Here is a 23,051-nt window from a genome sequence, read left to right as displayed (position 1 = left end):
AATAGTACAGGCCAAAAGGAATCCACAAACCAAGAATGACCGACATTCACCACTAGGTGGCTAGAGGCCAAGCCGAAATTCCCATTTTCTGGTCAAAAAGTTATAATTTGGTACATTGATACTACAGGCCAACAGGAACCCACAAACCAAGTATGGCCCACATTAAGCCATTAGAGAGCTACAGGCCACTCCCAAAATTTCGTTTTCTGGTCAAAAATTTTCTAATATGGTACATTGATACTACTGGCCAACAGGAACCCACAAACAAAGAATGGCCAACATTAAGCCCCTAGGGAGCACTAGAGGCCATGCTGAAATTCCCATTTTATGGTCAAAAATGTTCTAATTTGGTACATTGATACTACAGGTCAACAGGAACCCTCAAACCAAGAATGGCCAACATTCACCCCTAGGGAGCTACAGGTAATTCCCAAAAGTCCCATTTTCTGGTCAAATATTTTCTAATTATGTACATTGATACTACAGGCCAACAGGAACCCACAAACCAAGAATGACCCACATTTGCCCATAGGAGGCTACAGGCCACGCCCCAAAAAATATTTTCAAAGTGATACCATTTCCACGCCATTTAACCAATTCTTTTGAATCTTGGTGTACATGCCTCATTTCTCATTGGGAACAAAAACGCCTCAAGGATCCATAAGGTATGATGGATTTTCCTGTAGACTGAAAATGTTTAGTTTAGGATTCAGACAGAAATACATGTTTTTGGATTCATCCATTGAGAGGGTTTAACCCCAACCCTCTACTGATCAATTTGAAATGATTTGCCATTTTGAGGAGGAATCCGCATTGCTGCTTGCAGCTATATTTATTATTATTATTATTATTCTTCTCCTTGAGCCCAAATAGCTCAAAAGTCACTGGTCAAAAATTTTCTAAATTGGCACATTGATACTCCATGCCAGCGGGTACCCCCAAACCAAGAATGGTCCACATTCAGCCCATAGGTGGCGCTACAGGCCACGCCCAAAAAACAAATTTTCAAAGTGATACCATTTCCACGCCATTTGTCCAAATCTTCTGAAACTTGGTGTACATGCCTCATTTCTCATGGGGAACAAAAAGCCTCAAGAACCCATAACTTCCGCCATGATGGATTTTTCCGTACGTTGAAAATTTCGAAAACCTACAAAACTCTTCTTCTCCTGAACCGTAGCTCCAATTGACTTGAAATTTGGTACACATGTGTAGAATGGACAGTCTTTGAAAGCGTTACTTAGGAAAAATGAATCACGATACAAAATGGCTGAAAGGAGTGTTTATGTAAATGTCCAAATTTTAACAATATATACGTGTCAATAAATCAAATGTAATTTTGACTGATGGTTTTCAAACCTAACATGCTTCAAGATGACATCACTCTGAAGTACTAGCATAAAGAATGGCCAACATTAAGCCCCTAGAGGCAGCTACAGGCCATGCCGAAATTCCCATTTTCTGGTCTAAAATGTTCTAATTTGGTACAATGGTACTACAGGCCAACAGGAACCCACAAACCAAGAATGGCCGACATTAAGCCACTAGAGAGCTAAAGGCCACGCCAAAATTCCCGTTTTCTGGTCAAAAATGTTCTAATTTGGTACATTGATACTACAGGCCAACAGGAACCCACAAACCAAGAATGGCCAACATTCACCCCTAGGGAGCTACAGGCCATGCCGAAATTCCCATTTTCTGGTCTAAAATGTTCTAATTTGGTACAATGGTACTACAGGCCAACAGGAACCCACAAACCAAGAATGGCCAACATTAAGCCATTAGGAGAGCTACAGGTAATTCCCAAAAGTCCCATTTTCTGGTCAAACATTTTCTAATTTGGTACATTGATTCTACAGGCCAACAGGAACCCACAAACCAAGAATGGCCCACATTAAGCCCCTAGGGAAGCTACAGGCCACTCCAAAATTCCCATTTTCTGGTCAAATATTTTCTAATTTTGTACATTGATACTACAGGCCAACAGGAACCCACAAACCAAGAATGGCCCACATTCGACCATAGGTGGTGCTACAGGCCACGCCCCAAAAAATATTTTCAAAGTGATACCATTTCCGCCATTTGTCCAATTCTTCTGAAACTTGGTGTACATGCCTCATTTCTCATTGGGAACAAAAAAGCCTCAAGGATCCATAAGGTCGGTATGGATTTTCCTGTACATTGAAAATGTTTAGTTTAGGATTCAGACAAAGACATGTTTTTGAATTCCTTAATTGGGAGGGTTTATCCCCAACCATCTACTGATCAATTTTAAATGATTTGCCATTTTGAGGAGGAATCCGCATTGCTGCTTGCAGCTATATTTATTATTATTATTATTATTATTATTCTTCTCCTTGAGCCCCAATAGCTCAAAAAGTCACTGGTCAAAAATTTTCTAAATTGGCACATTGATACTCCATGCCAGCGGGTACCCCCAAACCAAGAATGGCCCACATTCAGCCCATAGGTGGCGCTACAGGCCACGCCCAAAAAAACAAAATTCAAAGTGATACAATTTCCACGCCATTTGTCCAAATCTTCTGAAATTTGGTGTACATGCCTCATTCCTCATGGGGAACAAAAAGCCTCAAGAACCCATAACTTCCGCCATGATGGATTTTCCCGTGCGTTGAAAATTTGCGAAAACCTACAAAACTCTTCTTCTCCTGAACCGTAGCTCCAATTGACTTGAAATTTGGTACACATGTGTAGAATGGACATCCTTGAAAGCGTTACTTAGGAAAAATGAATCACGATACAAAATGGCTGAAAGGGCGTGTTTATGTAAATGTCCAAATTTTAACAATATATACGTGTCAATAAATCAAATGTAATTTTGACTGATGGTTTTCAAACCTAACATGCTTCAAGATGACATCACTCTGAAGTACTGTGCAAAGAATGGCCATGCCAAAATTCCCATTTTCTGGTCAAAAATGTTCTAATTTGGTAAATTAATAGTACAGGCCAACAGGAATCCACAAACCAAGAATGACCGACATACGCCACTAGGGGCACTACAGGACAAGCCAAAATTCCCATTTTCTGGTCAAAAATGTTCTAATTCGGTACAAGAATAGTACAGGCCAACAGGAATCCACAAACCAAGAATGACCGACATTAAGCCACTAGGGAGCACTACAGGACAAGCCAAAATTCCCATTTTCTGGTCAAAAATTTTCTAATTTGGTACTTTGATACTACAGGCCAACAGGAACCCACATACCAAGTGTGGCCCACATTAAGCCCTTAGGGAGCTACAGGCTACTCCAAAATTTCGTTTTCTGGTCAAAAGCGTTCTAATTTGGTACATTGATACTGCAGGTCAACAGGAACCCTCAAACCAAGAATGGCCAACATTAAGCCCCTAGGGAGCACTACAGGCCATGCCGAAATTCCCATTTTCTGGTCAAAAATGTTCTAATTTGGTACATTAATAGTACAGGCCAAAAGGAATCCACAAACCAAGAATGACCGACATTCACCACTAGGTGGCTAGAGGCCAAGCCGAAATTCCCATTTTCTGGTCAAAAATGTTATAATTTGGTACATTGATACTACAGGCCAACAGGAACCCACAAACCAAGTATGGCCCACATTAAGCCATTAGGAGTGCTACAGGCCACTCCCAAAATTTCGTTTTCTGGTCAAAAATTTTCTAATATGGTACATTGATACTACTGGCCAACAGGAACCCACAAACAAAGAATGGCCAACATTAAGCCCCTAGGGAGCACTAGAGGCCACTCGAAATTCCCATTTTATGGTCAAAAATGTTCTAATTTGGTACATTGATACTACAGGTCAACAGGAACCCTCAAACCAAGAATGGCCAACATTCACCCCTAGGGAGCTACAGGTAATTCCCAAAAGTCCCATTTTCTGGTCAAATATTTTCTAATTATGTACATTGATACTACAGGCCAACAGGAACCCACAAACCAAGAATGACCCACATTTGCCCATAGGAGGTGCTACAGGCCACGCCCCAAAAAATATTTTCAAAGTGATACCATTTCCACGCCATTTAACCAATTCTTTTGAATCTTGGTGTACATGCCTCATTTCTCATTGGGAACAAAAACGCCTCAAGGATCCATAAGGTATGTATGGATTTTCCTGTAGACTGAAAATGTTTAGTTTAGGATTCAGACAGAAATACATGTTTTTTGGATTCATCCATTGAGAGGGTTTAACCCCAACCATCTACTGATCAATTTGAAATGATTTGCCATTTTGAGGAGGAATCCGCATTGCTGCTTTGCAGCTATATTTATTATTATTATTATTATTATTATTCTTCTTCTCCTTGAGCCCCAATAGCTCAAAAAGTCACTGGTCAAAAATTTTCTAAATTGGCACATTGATACTCCATGCCAGCGGTACCCCCAAACCAAGAATGGTCAACATTCAGCCCATAGGTGGCGCTACAGGCCACGCCCAAAAACAAAAATTCAAAGTGATATAATTTCCACCCCATTTGTCCAAATCTTCTGAAACTTTGTAAACATGCCTCATTTCTCATGGGGAACAAAAAAGCCTCAAGGACCCATACTTCTGCCATTATGGATTTTCCTGTACAGTGAAAATTTTGGAAAACCTACAAAACTCTTCTTCTCCTGAACCTCAGCTCCAATTGACTTGGAATTTGGCACACGTGTGTAGTATGTATGTCTTTCCAAGCGTTACTTAGCAAAAATGAATACAATACAAAATGGCTGAAATGGGCGTGTTTATGTAAATGTACACACAAAAGATGATCAAAAATTTTTAAAATCCCATTGATTTACAATGGCTGAGCAAAAGTGCTCCCTCTACTGGACAAATATGGTCCACATGTAAAATCCCATTCACTTACATTGGCTGAGCAAAGAGGCTCCCTCTACTGGAGTAACTCTGTCTACCACATGCAGCTCTTCTGTAGCAATCTCTCTAATGAAGCATTTCGGTCTCCTAGTGGGTGGAGCTCAGACTTAGACTACAGAAGACATTTTGCGTCTGCATGGAGGTATGTCAAATCAATTGTGTGTCTTAATGCTTTCCAGTTTGAACATTCAAGCGATTTTACACTATTCAACTCAACAAAGGCAAAACAACTCAAATAAATGTTTTCGAGCAGTTTGTGTGACACAGCGGCGAGCAGCGTCGCGTCTAGCGTTCATACGCCGATGAGAGTTAAGCTTTCCCTTCTTGCGTTTCAGCGGACAATTTCATACACCAAAATACATGATATATTGGGGTGTCTGCTATATCTCAAGTGAACAAACAGTTGATAAAGAAATCGGGTATCAATATATTGAATTATGAATTATTGAAGGGGTCTAGTGATGCAGCTGTGATGTCCTGTTAGATTTTTCTCTATCGAGACAGCGTTAGCGTTATCAAAACTTCCGAGTATGATGTTGTTTAATTGTCTCTGACAACACGCCAATCCTCGGCGAGATCATTTTTGCTCGCATCTTCCACGAAGGTTTGTTGGTTGTGTACAATGGTTGCCTGCTTGAACATTCAAGCGATTTTACACTATTCAACTCAACAAAGGCAAAACAACTCAAATAAATGTTTTCGAGCAGTTTGTGTGACACAGCGGCGAGCAGCGTCGCGACTAGCGCTTCGCTGCGCCGATGAGAGTTAAGCTTTCACAGCTTCATGCGTTTGAGCGGACAATTTCATACACCAAAATACATGATATATTGGGGTGTCTGTTATGTATCAAGTGAACAAACAGTTGATAAAGAAATTGGGTATCAATATATTTAATTATGAATTATTGTGAACAACACGGATGCCGCTGTGGTGTCCTGTTAAGATTTTTCTCTCGAAACAGCGTTAACAGCTTAAACAAAATACTGCGTTATTTTTGCACATACAGATACATTTAATACATCGTCACAAACTATGAAAGTTGTACTTTTATTTGTTGTAAAATAAAGAAAATAAACCGTGTGCTCTTTGTCTAAGCGAATATCTTTCTGAAACACGTCACAAAAACTTACACAAACATGAAACATATGTCTAAAGAAAGTAGGGATGGGCTGATCAATCCTAGCGTATCAAAACTTCCGAGAATGATGTTGTTTAATTGTCTCTGACAACACGCTAAACCCATGGCGAGATCATTTTTGCTCGCATCATCATGAAGGTTTGTCGGTTGTATACAATGTTTGCCTGTTTGAACATTCAAGCGATTTTACACTATTCAACTCAACAAATGTCAAAACAACTCAAATACATGTTTGCGAGCTGTTTGTGTGACACAGCGAGCAGCGTCGCGTCTAACTCACGCACTCCGATGTCTTTCGCTGCTGCTTAGCGTCTGAGCGGACAATTTCATACAACAGAGTGTCAAAATACATGATATATTGAGGAGTCTGTTATGTCTCAAGTGAACAAACAGTTGAGAAAGAAATCTGGAATAATTATATTTTATTCTGGCATTATTCCAGATGGCGTCCTGCTATATTTTTCTCTCGAAACAGCGGAAACAACTTAAACAAAATACTGCGTCATTTTTGCCCATACAGAAACATGCAAGACATCATTACGAACTATGAAATGTGTACTTTTATTTGTGTACACTTACAATAACAACAAAACCTTGTGCTTTTGTAAAATAAATAAACAGGGTGCTCAGTCTCTGTCTTAGCGATTATTTTTCTGAAACACGTCACAAAATTCAAGTGAACAAAATCAACCATTCCACGCAGTCTGTATTTTATCATCTCACAATGAATACAAATGCAACAAGCATGGCACAAAACGAAAATAATGATACTTCTCAGTTCTCAAAAGATTAAACTGAACTGTGCCTTAAGTATCGTATCATGCGATAAAAGCCTCTTAAAGAGACAGTAACAATTTAGCCTTAGATCCTGAACATAGACATTCCCAAGTAATTGAGAAGTACAAATGGTATTATTTTAAGTTTTTTTATTTCTCTCTTACCTTGTAAAATGCCACGTTTTTGAATGGCATGTAAACACAATCACTCCATTTTTTTCACTGGATCTGTTGCTATTTTAATGATTTAAAAATCAAAGCACTGACCATTTAAAGTGTGAGCTTGTAGGCTACATTTTGAAATAGTTATAAACAGTCACAGCTATACAGTGTTATTATGTGCCTAGATAGTCTTTCAAATAAAATTGCTTGTGATATGCTTATGTAAATCACACAAAAAAACAGAAAAAAAATCTTAAGAGAGAAGTGAAAGTGAAAGTAGAGATTTTCAAAGTGATTTTTCATTCAAAGTGATACAATTTCCACGCCATTTGTCTAAATCTTCTGAAACTTGGTGTACATGCCTCATTCCTCATGGGGAACAAAAAAGCCTTAAGGACCCATAACTTTCACCATGATGGATTTTCCCGTACGTTGAAAATTTGCGAAAACCTAAAAATACTCTTCTTCTCCTGAACCGTAGCTCCAATTGACTTGAAATTTGGTACACATTTGTAGAATGGACATCCTTGAAAACATTACTTAGGAAAAATGAATGTGATACAAAATGTCTGAAAGGAGTGTTTATGTAAATGTCCAAATTTTAACAATATATACCTGTCAATAAATCAAATGTAATTTTGACTGATGGTTTTCAAACCTAACATGCTTCAAGATGACATCACTCTGAAGTACTGCATAAAGAATGGCCGACATTAAGCCCCTAGGGAGCTACAGGCCATGTCGAAATTCCCATTTTCTGGTCTAAAATGTTCTAATTTGGTACAATGGTACTACAGGCCAACAGGAACCCACAAACCAAGAATGGCCGACATTAAGCCACTAGGGAGCTAAAGGCCACGCCAAAATTCCCGTTTTCTGGTCAAATTTTTTTTAATTTGGTACATTGATACTACAGGCAGACAGGAACCCACAAACCAAGAATGGACAACATTCACCCCTAGGGGCGCTACAGGCCATGCCAAAATTCCCATTTTCTGGTCAAAAATGTTCTAATTTGGTACACTGATACTACATGCCAACAGGAACCCACAAACCACGAATGGCCAACATTCAGCCATTAGGAGCGCTACAGGTAATTCCAAAAATCCCATTTTCTGGTCAAACATTTTCTAATTTGGTGTATTGATTCTACAGGCCGACAGGAACCCACAAACCAAGAAAGGCCCACATTCAGCCCCTAGGGGCGCTACAGGCCACTCCAAAATTCCCATTTTCTGGTCAAATATTTTCTAATTTTGTACATTTATACTACAGGCCAACAGGAACCCACAAACCAAGAATGACCAACATTTGCCCATAGGTGGCGCTACAGGCCACGCCCCAAATTTTTTTTTCAAAATGATATAATATCCACCCCATTTGTCCAATTCTTCTGAAACTTGGTGTACATGCCGCATTTCTCATTGGGAACAAAAAAGCCTCAAGGATCCATAAGGTCCGGTATGGATTTTCCTGTACATTGAAAATGTTTTGTTTAGGAATCAGACGAAGACATGTTTTTTGAATTCCTTAATTGGGAGGGTTTATCCCCAACCATCTACTGATCAATTTTAAATGATTTGCCATTTTGAGGAGGAATCCGCATTGCTGCTTGCAGCTATATTTATTATTATTATTCTCCTTGAGCCCAAATAGCTCAAAAAGTCACTGGTCAAAAGTTTTCTAAATTGGCACATTGATACTCCATGCCAACGGGTACCCCCAAACCAAGAATGGTCAACATTCGCCCATAGGTGGCGCTACAGGCCACGCCAAAAAAAAATATTTTCAAAGTGATACCATTTCCATGCCATTTGTCCAAATCTTCTGAAACTTGGTGTACATGCCTCATTTCTCATGGGGAACAAAAAAGCCTCAAGAACCCATAACTTCCGCCATGATGGATTTTCACGTACGGTGAAAATTTGCGAAAACCTACAAAACTCTTCTTCTCTTGAACCGTAGCTCTAATTGACTTGAAATTTGGTACACATGTGTAGAATTGAAGTCTTTGAAAACGTTACTTAGGAAAAATGAATACGATACAAAATGGCTGAAAGGGGCATGTTTATGTAAATGTCCAAATTTTAACAATATATACGTGTCAATAAATCAAATGTAATTTTGACTGATGGTTTTTCAAACCTAACATGCTTCAAGATGACATCACTCTGAAGTACTGCGCAAAGAATGGCCAACATTCGCCCCTAGGGGGCTCTACAGGCCACTCCAAAATTCCCATTTTCTGGTCAAATATTTTCTAATTTTGTACATTGATACTACAGGCCAACAGGAACCCACAAACCAAGAATGGCCCACATTCGACCATAGGTGGCGCTACAGGCCATGCCCCAAAAAAATATTTTCAAAGTGATACCATTTCCAAGCCATTTAACCAATTCTTCTGAAACTTGGTGTACATGCCTCATTTCTCATTGGGAACAAAAAAGCCTCAAGGATCCATAAGGTCCGGTATGGATTTTCCTGTACATTGAAAATGTTTAGTTTAGGATTCAGACAAAGACATGTTTTTGAAATCCTTAATTGGGAGGGTTTATCCCCAACCATCTACTGATCAGTTTTAAATGATTTGCCATTTTGAGGAGGAATCCGCATTGCTGCTTGCAGCTATATTTCTATCTGTTATTCTGTGCATATGTCGTTCCATCTACCGTCCGTCCATCCATCCGTCCATTGTTCTGCCTGCTGTTTGTTGTTTGTTCTTTCTATCGTACATCTATCAAGAGAAAATGTTTAGTGATCACTGTTTCACAGAAACATTCTGTTTTTTTCTTTGATCCTCCATTGAATTAAAGGTTAATGGTTTCATTAGAAGACACTGTGGGACTGGCATTGTAATTCTGTCATTTAAATTCTCTTTTTTCTTTATCTGGTTGCAGAGACAACTACACACTCCAAATCAACCCAAACTCCGGCCTATGTAATGAAGATCACCTCTCATACTTCAAGTTCATCGGTCGGGTTGCAGGCATGGCTGTGTATCATGGCAAGCTATTGGATGGTATGTGTGCCTGTTACCTTTGAGATGCTATGCTTTCTCATGTGACATTTTCAATAGTTTTGCAGTTACATTTTGTAGTGTTTTATTTTATTATAATTATGTATATTTGTTTTGTGTTGTTTGGTATTTTGTTTTGTCCCCTGAAAGTAATGGCACTGTGTTGTTTTTTGTTTTTCATTTAAAAGGTTTCTTCATTCGACCATTCTACAAAATGATGCTGGGCAAACAGATCACACTGAATGATATGGAGTCAGTGGTGTGTTAATACAGACACACGTTTTATGACATAATCTACAGCAGTAACACAGCACAAAAAACTGTATATGAAAACATAATAGCAGAATCATCATTGAAATATGTTGTTTGCATTGATTTTGTTATATACTTCCTAATACGTTACTAGTGTACTGTACTATATGCACTGTTCTCATTTTTATATGTGTGTGTACACCATGAAGGACAGTGAATACTACAACTCTCTGAAGTGGATACTCGAAAACGACCCCACAGAACTGGACTTGCGGTTCTGTATTGATGAAGACAACTTTGGACAGGTAACACAATATAACCTTTTTAAATGTAGGCCTTAACGGTAAAGAGAGTTTGTTGTTCATCCTTTTTTGTTCAATTTCAGTGTAAGTGTAAAGGTGTTCTTTTTTTTTTTCTTTCTTTTTAGACTTACCAGGTGGATTTGAAGCCAAGCGGATCAGACATGGTCGTAACCAATGACAACAAAAAGGAATACATAGAGTAAGTTACATAAAACAGACATGTGTCTTTCTCGCAAAGATATTGGGTCTGTGGGGCCTTAAATCCAGGGCATGCTGAGTGAATCCAGCCAGGTCTCCTAAGCAACCAAATTGGCCCGGTTGCTAGGGAGGGTAGAGTCACATGGGGTAACCTCCTCGTGGTCACTATAATATGTGGTTCTCACTCTCGTTGGGGCACACGCGTGGATGCCGTGGAGAATAGCTTGAAGCCTCCACATGCGCTATGTCTCCACGGTAACACGCTCCGCCACCCAGATTGATGCTAATCACTATGCCACCACGAGGACTTAGAGCGTGTTTGGGCATTCCAAATTGGGGGGAAAAGGGGAGAGAAAAAAAAGATCAGCTTTTGCATTGAAACTTTTAGTTTCAACACAGGTTTCTCATATCTCTTACTAACATTATCTTTTCTTTTTGTCCCACACAGCTTGGTGATTCAATGGCGGTTTGTGAACAGAGTACAGAAGCAGATGAATGCCTTTTTGGAGGTACGAAATCAAACCCACACACACACATATGTAGCTTTTTGAAGTTTCAGCTGTGGCCAATAGGTGGCAGCAAAAGTTAGCTTTTATTTCTAATTCACAGAGCTATTATTTCTGATATCTACATGCTGCATCCAATGATATACATACTTAAGAATGTTCTGAATGAATTTTGATCATGTTTTTTAAATATCCATTTGACAGGGTTTCACTGAACTCATTCCCATCGACTTGATAAAGATTTTTGATGAGAACGAACTGGAGGTAACGGCTCTCTTCCCACCTACCGATTACTCGTGTCTGCCGTTGTCATGGAGACATTCTCCATGTCTAAGACTTTTATAGAATTATACATATATCCTCATAAAAGTGCAAGACTCTCTCTGTAATAGAAAGATTTTTCCCAGTATGTGGTCCTATGTTAGTTGTTGTTTGCTAAAGGAAGGCATAGCGGTCCAGAGAGTTTGGATTGGAAAGATGGTCTGTGTGAGTGTGTTTGTTTATTTTGCTCTATATTGCCTGTCCTCAGCTGCTGATGTGTGGTCTTGGAGATGTAGACGTGAATGACTGGAGACAGCACACGGTCTATAAGAACGGCTTCTGTCCGAATCACCCTGTGATCCAGTGGTTTTGGAAGGTAGGTAGCATCAGGTATTGTGTGTGTTTTGTGTGTGTGTGTATAGATGCATGTTTGTGTGTGTCCCCATGCTATGTACACAGCGTGTAGTCACTGATCAAAGTCTGTTTGATGTGAGGCTCGTAGAGTGTTTACACTGATGAAAGAGTTTTAGAACTTTCTTATCAGCAGTCTGGAGCCAGACGCTTTTTCTGCATTCTCAAACACAAAAAAAGACAAACTTGCCTTGAAATGTGCATAAAGCTATTGTACTGTCTTTGAAACTCCATTTCTAGTGGGAAAACTTCCACCTGTACTTATCTAAATTTGTATCATGGATGTTGACATGTTAAGCCACTGTGCAGGCTCGAGTCTGGCTTGCAACATTTCATCTCCATTCTTAACTTTGGCTTTGATTAAAATATGGCAAAAAAGGGGCAATCATGTAAAAAGGTCCCGCAGAAGTGATTGTACATTTTTCTAAACCTCTTGTATAACTGGGTTACATACAAGTGATGTTTCCCTGATGATTTTGAAGTGATAATATTTCAGGTTCAATACAAGTTAAGCTCAGTCAACAGATTTTGTGGCATAATGTTGATTACTTAAGGCCCTTACAATGGAAGTGAATGGGGCCAATAACTTTACACTGAACATGTTAGTAAGTGATTTTATCAAACTAAAATCGTGTTTACAGGCATATTGTCATTATGTCTTTTGGCTATACTTTTGAAACCAGGAGCTTTTTTTAACATTCAAAAATTGCTGTCAATAGAGCTTAACTTGTATTGAACACTGATCATTATTTTAACACGTATTGAACCTGGAATATTCCTTTTAAGCATACTTAAAATTGAATGCGAGGATGATTTTGTCTCTGTTCAGGCTGTGTTGTTAATGGATGCCGAGAAGAGAATCAGACTTCTGCAGTTTGTCACCGGAACATCCAGAGTGCCAATGAACGGCTTTGCTGAACTCTACGGTTAATAACGTTTACCATGAGTACCACATAACTTTAATTTTAATTTATTTCACTGTATTATAGTTAATTGCTTAGAATAACATATATATGTATGCAAGTTTTATATGAGTATCTCTTGGCTCTCCCCTTTGAGATCAATAGAATGAGTTTGCTGTCATGTTTTTGGTTCTTGATGTATCATGTGATCACTTGCAGGTTCCAATGGGCCGCAGTTGTTTACCATAGAGCAATGGGGGACACCTGACAAACTCCCTCGAGCTCACACGTGGTAAGACCCAGTAGGATATGGCCAACTTAACACCACTATATGTTCCCGTTTGTTTTGTTTAGTTTTTATTTAAAATTCGAGAATTAATTGGTGTTCCTATTCCTTAAAACAAACAAGTATTATTTACATTTGAAAAAATTAGAAACAGACCCATTTATGATATTTGGACCTGCTACGCTTCAATATTTAAAATGTTCTACTATACTATAATGTCAGGTGTACCGCTATATTGCAAAATCTTGTTCAAAATCTCTGTTTGGAAACATTCCTCTTTGTCTAAATTTACCTTGTTTTTAACAATGGCAGTATTATTAATAATAATAATAATAATCATATTTAATTTGTGCACACTATTAAATAAAAATAGTATTAATAAACAACTATTATTAATAACAATATTATTATTATTATTCCTATTATTTATAATTAATTTTAAAATCTTTTAAGTAAATAATAATTGCAAAAATAAACACTTTTAATAAAAATAATAATAATATAATAAAATAAGTAAATTATAAAAAATATTATTAAACTGTTATTAATAATAATTACAAATAATAAGCTTATTCTATTATTAAATAATAGTAATAATAAAATCAAATAATTATAAATAATATGTTAATTATTTTTAATTATTAGTTATAGTTATTTGAATATTTTTTTTGTCGTCTTAATTTATTTTTTTATTCATCGTTCTATCAAAAATAAAACACTTTGTTTATCAGACACGTAAACATAAATATTATTGGTATCGTATTAGAATATATAGAATGAATATATTCTTAAAGAAATAACTACTGCTTTTCAAAGTTTTGTTGTTGTTGTTGTTGTTGTTGTTGTTGTTGTTGTTGAAATAAGTTTGTTTCCAATAATGTTTTTCTCTCAGCTTTAATCGCCTGGACCTCCCAACTTACGAGTCATTTGAGGACCTGCGGGAGAAGCTTTTGATGGCGGTGGAGAATGCCCAAGGCTTCGAGGGCGTCGACTAAAAACAGAACCCTCCATAAACCTAACGCACCTGATAAGCAGAGACATGTACATCACACATACATGTATACTCAATTAGAAACATTTTCTCGAGTTGCCATTGTACTGCCAGATCCCAGCAGGTGCATGTGTGTGATGTCAGCACAGTATATGCATGTATCTGTCTAGCTGGAATGCCATTGGCTGTGGACATGTTTTTGAGTCTCCAAACAGCTCTACAGTATCCTACAAACCATATCCCTTTCAACACTTTCATTTTTATTTTAAATCAATCTCTGAGGCCATGGTAACTTTTTTATAAGCAATGATTTGGAAAAATGTAAAGAATACAGATACAGTGGTGGCCTCAGAGTGGGCATGGCCTTTATACAGCATAACAACCACAGCAACCAATCATATTTCTGCATCAATACAACAAATGCAATGCTGATCTCTCTTATCAGGACTTAATACCACCAGATTACCTTAGGAATCACAGCCAGGATGAAGGACACACCCTTATCCTCAATAATCCCGCCGACTACGCCATATTTCCCCTTCCTTTGTCAAGGATTATTTTTTATCTTCTTTTGCAAGCCAATAAGCAACAGGATCTTGATAATTGTTTTTAATAGTTTATTATGGCTGTTATTATCATTCTTGCTGAGTAAATGAATTTGTACCAACAATGTGGTTTACTATTTTATTTACAAAGTGATCAAAAATGCATCAATGGCCTGGCTATATTCAAATAAATATCCATATCATTGTGGGTAAAAACAACAAAGCAAAGCAAAAAAACATGATCAACATGGATATTGTATTGCTTTGAAAACTGGCATGAACATGTATCTTGTGTTTCAGTATGATTACGTAGTAATTATAAAGCTATTCTCCTTCTTGGTTGAGAGTAAGATTGAAAAGAAGTTATGGATAAACGTGGACATGCAATGGACATGTAAATGATTTTGTCGCAGTGTTTTCTTTTTAATTGTAATAAGTATTGTTCCTATCTTTATTATTAGAATTAAACCTGTTCATATTGCTGTAAATTAGTTTGTTTTTGGGAACGAAACAGTTGGATTCTTTTACTGTACGTGTTAAGATAGTTTGAAGTATTAATGAGCGACAAAGAGTGAAGCTGTCTTAAAAAGCACTGTGATTCAACACTACAAGTCTTGTAGACTTTCGGTACGTAAACTTTCTTTCTATCTGTCTGTCTTTTTTCTTCTAACACCACTATACCTAAAAGGGCACTTTATTGAAGAAACATTAATGTCACGTCACCTGTTAATTTGTGAATTTGAATGTGATTATATATTTCATTTCTTTTTAAGGCACTCAATAATTGGTGCAGTATCTATTGTTAATAATCTGCATGGAGCAGGGCTTTCATATCTAAAGATGGATTGGCTACTTTTCATTAAAGGAATAGTTCACCCAAAATTCACCCACATGTTGTTCCAATATCGTATTACTTTCTTTATTACATGAAATACAAAAGCAGATGTTGGGCAGAATTTTAACTTAACCATTTACAGTCATGCAGATTTGGAACACATCAGGGTGAGTAAATGATGGCTGAATTTTCCTTTCTGGTTGAACTATCCCTTTAAATGGTTCAGAATTGAATTGGACAAGCTTATAACTGTTCCCAGATCAGTTGTGTAGGAGCGAGCTCCACCTGGAGTAAAACTTCGGACTGATTTGTTTTGTATTTTCTTTTCCAGTCTTTTTGTATCCCTCTTCACTCACACTTTCCGGGCCACTGATATGATAATAGTATGGTCATTGTTATTGTAAATGACCCTTTCTCTTTTGTAGGGCAGTTCTTTTTTTATTGAAGAGGAACTTTTACCTTGTCTGGTTCCTGCTCTCTACAAGACCTTGTGATTCATATAACTTTGTTCTAAATAAATAAACTTTTTTTTTAAAAGGTGTTCTGTTGTATTGCTGTATTTATTGGACACAGTGTGGGGTGTCCTAAAATACATTATTTTAGAATCAACTCCGATTTTTTTATGGGTTTGATGTAAATGTTCAATGTGAATGGAGACTAATTCATGGTACTTCTGTAGTAATTCGATTGGGAATTTTCAAAGCAAGAGAGCATGCGAGTCTGTTCTAGTTCTACATGTCAGTTTAAGCTTGGCTTAACTCCAGAATGTCAAGTGGAGAAACTATTTACTGTCTTTTTTGGACAGTCCAAAGTCAGAGAAATTGCGAGTAACTGAAAGAAGAGTCTTACTTGTGTGGGAGAGGGAGGGAGTTTTGTTTTAAATTTGCAGCTACAGCAAACTTTTTGTTGATTTGACCTGTTACAAAGCTGCAGGCCCAGGTAACTGGGTTAAATCTGGCAGCAGTTCAGCCTTTTTAATCTAGTTCAAGGCTGCGTCGAAACCTCCGATTTTTTACTCTATGCTTAAACATGACTTGTGGCCTAAATAATTTACATAGTTATATTTTTTTAAGTAAATAGAATAAGGCAATAATATTAATTCAGAATTTACTTTCATTTGTTCATTTCATTTTTAATTTTTTTAAATTATATTGGAATTGATATGATTATTATTATATGGAAAGTATTATGTAAGTAATTTTAATATTATTATATACTTCCACTTTGTATCAAAAGCCTTAATTTTAGCTACTTTTTGATGTTTTCTGTCTTAATTTTTTCAGTTAATGACTAGCCAACATAATTTACTGAAAATTTTAAAATTAATGTAAAATAATGCACATATTTAATTTTTCTTTTTATTAAATTTGTTACTTCTTTATGGGTATGTATAAGGGTAAATATATTAATTTAAATTCATTTTTTTATAATATTTATATTTGCACAGTTTTGTCAAAAACCATAGATCATTTTTACAATATAACCATTTTTTTTTATACTTATATGATTAGTATACCATTTATGAAAATCTATAGTATATACAGTTGAAGTCAGAAGTTTACATATGCTTGGGTTGAAGTCATTAAAACTATTTTTTTTAATCACTCCACAGATTTAATATTAGAAAACTATAGTTTTGTCAAGTTGTTTAGGACATCTACTTTGTTCCTGAAACAAGTAATTTTTCCAACAATTGTTTACAGACAGATTGTTTCACTTTTGTTTGACTATTTTATAAATCCAGTGGGTCAGATGTTTACATACACCAAGTTAACTGTGCCTTTAAGCAGCTTGGAAAATTCCAGAAAATTAGCTTCTGGTTGGTGGTGTACTGAATTGGAGGTGCACCTGTGGATGTATTTTAAGGCCTACCTTCAAACTCAGTACCTCTTTGCTTAACATCATGGGAAAATAAAAAGAAATCAGCCAAGACCTCCAGAAGTCCATTTCATCCTTGGGAGCAATTTCCAATGTATTGTCTGTACAAACAATAGTATGCAAGTATAAATACCATGAGACCATGCAGCCATCATACCACACAGGAAGGAGATGCATTCTGTCTCCTAGAAATGAAAGTGCAAAAAGTGCAAATCAACCCCAGAACAACAGCAAAGGATCTTGTGAAGATGCTGGAGGATACAGGTAGACAAGTATCTATATCCACAGTAAAAAGAGTCATATATCAACATAATCTGAAAGGCTTCTCAGCAAGGAAGAAGCCACTGCTCCAAAACCACCATAAAAAAGCCATACTACAGTTTGTAAGAGCACATGGGGACAAAGATCTTACTTTTTGGAGAACTGTCCTCTGCTCCAATGAAACAAAAATTGAACTGTTTGACCATAATGACCAACGTTATGTTTGGAGGAGGAAGGGTAAAGCTTGCAAGCCGAAGAACACCATCCCAACCATGAAGCATGGGGGATTTTTTCTTTGCTGCAGGAGGGACTGTTACACTTCACAAAATAGATGGCATCATAAGAAAAGAAATGTATTTGGATATATTGAAGCAACATCTCAAGACATCAGCCATGAAGTTAAAGCTTGGACACAAATGGGTCTTCCAAATGGACAATGAAACCCAAGCATACCTCCAAAGTTGTGGCAAAATGGCTTAAGGACAACAAATTCAGGGTATTGGAGTGGCCATCACAAAGCCTAGACCTCAATCCATATATAACATTTGTGAGCAAATGTAACATTATAACATTTCATCAACTTATTGTGAGAAGCTTCTGGAAAGCTCCCCAAAACATTTGACCCATATTAAACATTTTAAATGCAATGCTACCAAATACTAATAAAGTATGTGTAAACATTCTCTCTACAATTATTCTGACACTATAAATTAGTGATCCTAACTGACCTAAGACAGGGAATGTACTCTACAATTAAATGTCAGGAATTGTGAAAAACTGAGTTTAAATGTATTTGGCAAAGGTGTATGCAAACTTCTGACTTGAACTGTAGTATTTAAAGTATTTAATTTATTCAAATCTTTAAAAAACAGGGTCAAATATTTTGAACACATGGCGTGAGGCTCTACTGAGTGGTGAAAGAAACTCAGTTCATTCACATGTGCAATCGAGCAGCTATCAGATCCAAGGACAAGCAAATAAAAGCAGCTAGCTTCCCTGTACTCTTTATCAAGAGCTCCCTTTCTGCAATCACAAACAAGTCCTGCGCCAAACCAACATCATGTATAATAAGAGAACGCTGGATTCCTGTAATGAGTTTCAGTCATGTTCTTATAATGCTGCAGTAGGCTGTGGCTTGGCTGCTCAGCTGCAAACAGGTAATTTTTGTCAAGTTACGTTTATGTGTTTATGGATTTGACTTGAACTAAATCCTTAGACTGGACTCTAGTGGGATTGTTTCACTGATACAAATGTCTTCGGTGTCTCCTGAGATATCTGGGTTTTAAAAAATGAGGAATAATAATAATAAGTTTGGTTGCATTGATGGTGTTACGTCTTTATTCGTTTTAAACATAATCTATAGTTTCCTAAGTGTAATGTATCCCCACACCCCCATTAGTAAGGCTCAAATATACCTTCATCAACAACAAACCAGAAATGTGCTCCTTTTAACTCATTTAATACTGGATTTTCTTACAAGTGTTTACTGAACAAATCATGCCTTCAAATGTGTTTTCCATATAACACACAACGTAAAATGTAAAGATATTATACTCAAACACAATATTATAAGAATCCACAGTGAATCCTGGACAAGGGAGCTCAGCAAGGCATTTCTGGTGGCTTGACCCTTATGTCTCACAGGTCATTTAAATGATTGTTGCCATGGTAACAAATATCTGGCATTTGCACTTGATATATACATCCAAAAGCTCAGAGTCCCGGCCATCTTTTTAGATTGCATTCCAAGGTTCCACTAAAAACTCATGCAAGTCACCGATTTTAGGAGGAAACAGGACTTTTAATGTTTTTTTTTTAATATATATATTTTATTTAAAGCACTGAGTTTGGGGTCAGTGACCTCGCCCCCACGTCACTGTGGATCAATACTTCTCCAAGCTTATCGCAGAAGAGCACTAACTGTTTGACAAAACCCCCTGTAGGTACATATAGGGAGGTTAAGAGGGAGTAGAATGACCAGTCATGTCAAGTTTTTCAGACAGTGTACTTGTTTTAGTGGTACTGTGGAACCTGGAGAACTATGTGTAGTTATGAGAGTGTTCAGAGTATTTAAAGGAGATGGAGCGTACAGTTTACACAGAAAGTGCTTTGTGAGGTATGTGTTTCTTTTTCAGTATACGCCTATATTAAAGCATGGAAAGACTTGTCGATCGGCCATCTTTGTGGGATGGTGTAATGTGGTAAGTCTGAACCTACTGTTGTATATCCACCAAAGATGATGGATACATTAAATATTTAAATTGTTTGATTTAGATGAACGCTAAACACATCTGAGTATAATCTATATTAACATTAAAAGTTATGCCACACAAGTTTATGCTTAGACTAAAGAACATTCTTCTATTTGAAGATCAGAAATAACAAATCACTCCCTAGTCTCGTTGACAAGTAGCATTATCAAAACTGATCCAGCATTTTGTGTTTTAGGAAATTGCAGTAAGATATGGTATTTAGGAAGCTTTCATAACATTCTCAGTTTCAAAGTTGTAATTATGGATTCAACAAAGACGTACAGGTAACTAATATGGAAATTCGTCCTTTTGGTAATATGGACATGACATGTCGTGAACACACCATTGGTTCACTCTGTTCTATTCAAGCAATGCATTGAGTAGTCCGGGGCAAAATCAGTAGTTTATGTTCACAGATCAGCTATGCAGAGACCAGCTGCACTGTTCCCAAGTCCCAGGGGCGGACTGGCCATAAGCAGAACCGGGACTATTCCCGGTGGGCCAGCCGCAAAACTGGGTCGAACGGGCCACAATCCCCATTCAATCCACCGAGCAAGGTGCAAACAGAAAACTGTAATCTAACTACAGGTGGATAACGATCAGGGTGTGAGCCAACTAATAACATTTATTATCATTCAATGACATTTGTTCATTTAAGTGCTGGTAGTAGTATTTAGATCAAAGGCTAGAATTCGTCAACAGTAGGAACTTATATTCTCGCAAATGTGCTACTTGAGGACAAGCTCAATATGCAAAGTTGTTTTCTATAGGTTGAGAAACACAATTTTGTGTTATGTCTCACAAGTCTCAGGTTTTGTTCTAAAGAGGTTTAGATCTTTTCACTAGAAAACAAAATACAAGAAAATTAGTTTTGCAGTGGAAATGAATGGTATTACTGGTAATTGCTTGTTTACATGATTACATTTGTATCCTGAATAATCTCACATGTTTCCTTGTCTTTTCCACTTCTCATCCCTAACTACTGTATTTTCTTACGCTCTTATTTATCCCATCTTTTATTCTAGGCTTTATCTATTTCTCGTCCTCCTGAGCTGTGGAGTGTGAAAATGGTGTTTGTATCCTGTGTCGTCAAACGCCATTATCACACTAAATAGCCACGGTGAGACCTCACAACCTGCTCAGCCAAGCAGCACAGAGCAACGGTTCTCACAGCACTTCAATGGACTTCTTGGGAATATGAGATGTTGACCATTGTGCGTCATTGTATAAATGTGTGTGTATATATATATAAAGGTTTTTTATTTTGTCTGTGGTGGTTGATTGGATGATAGATTGGTAGATAGCGAAAATAGATGATACAGCATGGCGGCATGTCCGCTATAAGTTTGCCTACTGACCCAGTTGTTTATATTAGACATGTTAATGAGCATCGTATGCACACGTCATGTGAAATGTGACACACTTCCCTCGTATTGTGTTACCTCGTACGCAGTGTACGTGACTTAGCATTACACCCCAAGACACTAAAACCAATGTGTTGATAGTCAATATCAAGAGAGTTCAGTTGTATTCATGGATTGACTGCTATCAAACCATTCAAAATGATCAAATAAAGCCTAGAATCAATAAACAAAAAATATGTTTATTTATATACAAATCAGAAGAGAGTATCATTAAAAGTCAAAAGAGCAGGATTGTGGTTAAATTAAGCCAAGCATCTAATAACCGTTGACACTCAATCCACAGTTAATAAGGCTAGTTTAACATCTCAGTGTGTCACATGCCCATAAATATAAGACTATATTTGCACAAAACTATATCAGAATAAATTACAAATGCAACCCATTGAACTGAATACAGTTTGCAACATCACAGTGTTTAATGTAAAAGACATTTCGGCTGATTTGTGCGGCCCAAGCTTTTCAATAAAAAATGAATGAGGACAAATACTACATTTCTTTGGACATGTGTATGCGTTTATATATAGTAATGAGGCAATAAGTCATTTGACTTTGGAGAGATGTTAGAAACGTTAAGGTGGAAGGTTTGTCATGCTTGCTAAGGCAAATCAACAGCTGTTTACTAGGGGGCAAGTGTACAAAGTTTTCCATAGCATCAGATTCAACACCTTATCCTACAGTACAGCTCCTATCTTTCTCCTGTGAGTGTATATTAACTCTATGAACTCTTCAAAGAAAGAAAGAAAGAAAGAAAGAATTAATGAAAGATGTGCATCTTAACATTCAAAATCAGCAGCTTCCATTCACCTTCCAACATTCAATAGTAACAATTTCATTTAAGTCTAACAATAATCTTTTACCTTGTTGGATTCTTATCACACATAAAGTTAATATGTTTATGATTTAACAATTTACATACATAAGTTCAAATAATTTTTTCATTGCACTTATAATAAAACGCATCAAAATAACATTGGCAAGTGTTATTATTGTATATACTGGCACATTAATCATACAAAAATTCCAGTAGGCTTACTGTAAAGAATAAGCTGTCAGCAGCACTGGTACATTCAAAAAGTGGTAACACTTTTAACTCAAAGTTTTTGTTAACATTTGTGATCTACAAAGCAATCATTAGCATCCATTAATCTTGATTACGTTAACTTCTACATATACAATTACATTTTAGTAACACTTTACAGTATGTTTGTATTTGTTAACATGAGTTAACTACATAAGTTAACATGAACTAATATTGGGTGGGGGGAGTGGGGGGGCGGGGTCTAAGGTCTGTCGCCCCATCATTTACTGTGTAACTACATGTTGTTCTGCAAAGATTCTGGCAGTTTAGTTCGAAACAGAGCATGGTTCTCATGAAACATTGGCGATGTGAAAGCTGTTCGGTTGCAATGGAACTGTAGCGCGATTCTCGTGAATATGAAAGCAACTCGGACTCGGGTGCGCACTCATTCAGGAAGTAAAGTAACCTGCGCATGTGTTTTATCCGATGACGACATCGTTAGTTTCGACAACTCATGAGAATCCACACATTCCTGAAAGTGCCAAAAAACTAATGACACCACAATGACATACAAGTACAATCAACACTATAAATATTGTCTATCTATCTGTCTATCCACCTTATAAATACTACAAATAAATACTATTATAGGATATAAATATAGGGTATAATAGGAGATGAAAGTGGCGATAACTTCACCTTGGATTATGACTTGCCCCCCTCCACCCAAAAGTTGTTGTTCATGCCCAAAAGGGTTTTCAAGCT

The 23,051-nt window shown here is 37.1% G+C and overlaps 2 protein-coding genes across 13 annotated transcripts in view; both read left to right on the top strand.

Moving 5' to 3' along the window:
- LOC127624796 (E3 ubiquitin-protein ligase NEDD4-like) overlaps nt 1-15,994 on the top strand; it is a 125,769-nt gene extending 109,775 nt beyond the window's left edge. For all 12 annotated transcript variants that reach the window (XM_052099701.1, XM_052099700.1, XM_052099699.1 and 9 more), the window contains 10 exons: nt 9,846-9,967; nt 10,153-10,223; nt 10,426-10,521; nt 10,644-10,717; nt 11,165-11,225; nt 11,427-11,486; nt 11,752-11,859; nt 12,724-12,820; nt 13,016-13,088; nt 13,975-15,994. In XM_052099701.1, the coding sequence (XP_051955661.1) occupies nt 9,846-9,967; nt 10,153-10,223; nt 10,426-10,521; nt 10,644-10,717; nt 11,165-11,225; nt 11,427-11,486; nt 11,752-11,859; nt 12,724-12,820; nt 13,016-13,088; nt 13,975-14,077 (865 nt within the window). In that variant the 3' untranslated portion in view covers nt 14,078-15,994. The remainder of the gene's footprint in view (nt 1-9,845; nt 9,968-10,152; nt 10,224-10,425; nt 10,522-10,643; nt 10,718-11,164; nt 11,226-11,426; nt 11,487-11,751; nt 11,860-12,723; nt 12,821-13,015; nt 13,089-13,974) is intronic.
- LOC127624804 (calpastatin-like) overlaps nt 1-23,051 on the top strand; it is a 711,053-nt gene that overhangs the window by 426,779 nt on the left and 261,223 nt on the right. The gene's annotated exons all lie outside the window — the stretch shown is intronic.

This window comes from Xyrauchen texanus, chromosome 31 (assembly GCF_025860055.1).
Source record: "Xyrauchen texanus isolate HMW12.3.18 chromosome 31, RBS_HiC_50CHRs, whole genome shotgun sequence".
Taxonomy (NCBI): Eukaryota; Metazoa; Chordata; class Actinopteri; order Cypriniformes; family Catostomidae; genus Xyrauchen; species Xyrauchen texanus.
This window is presented reverse-complemented; position numbering and strand designations above follow the sequence as displayed.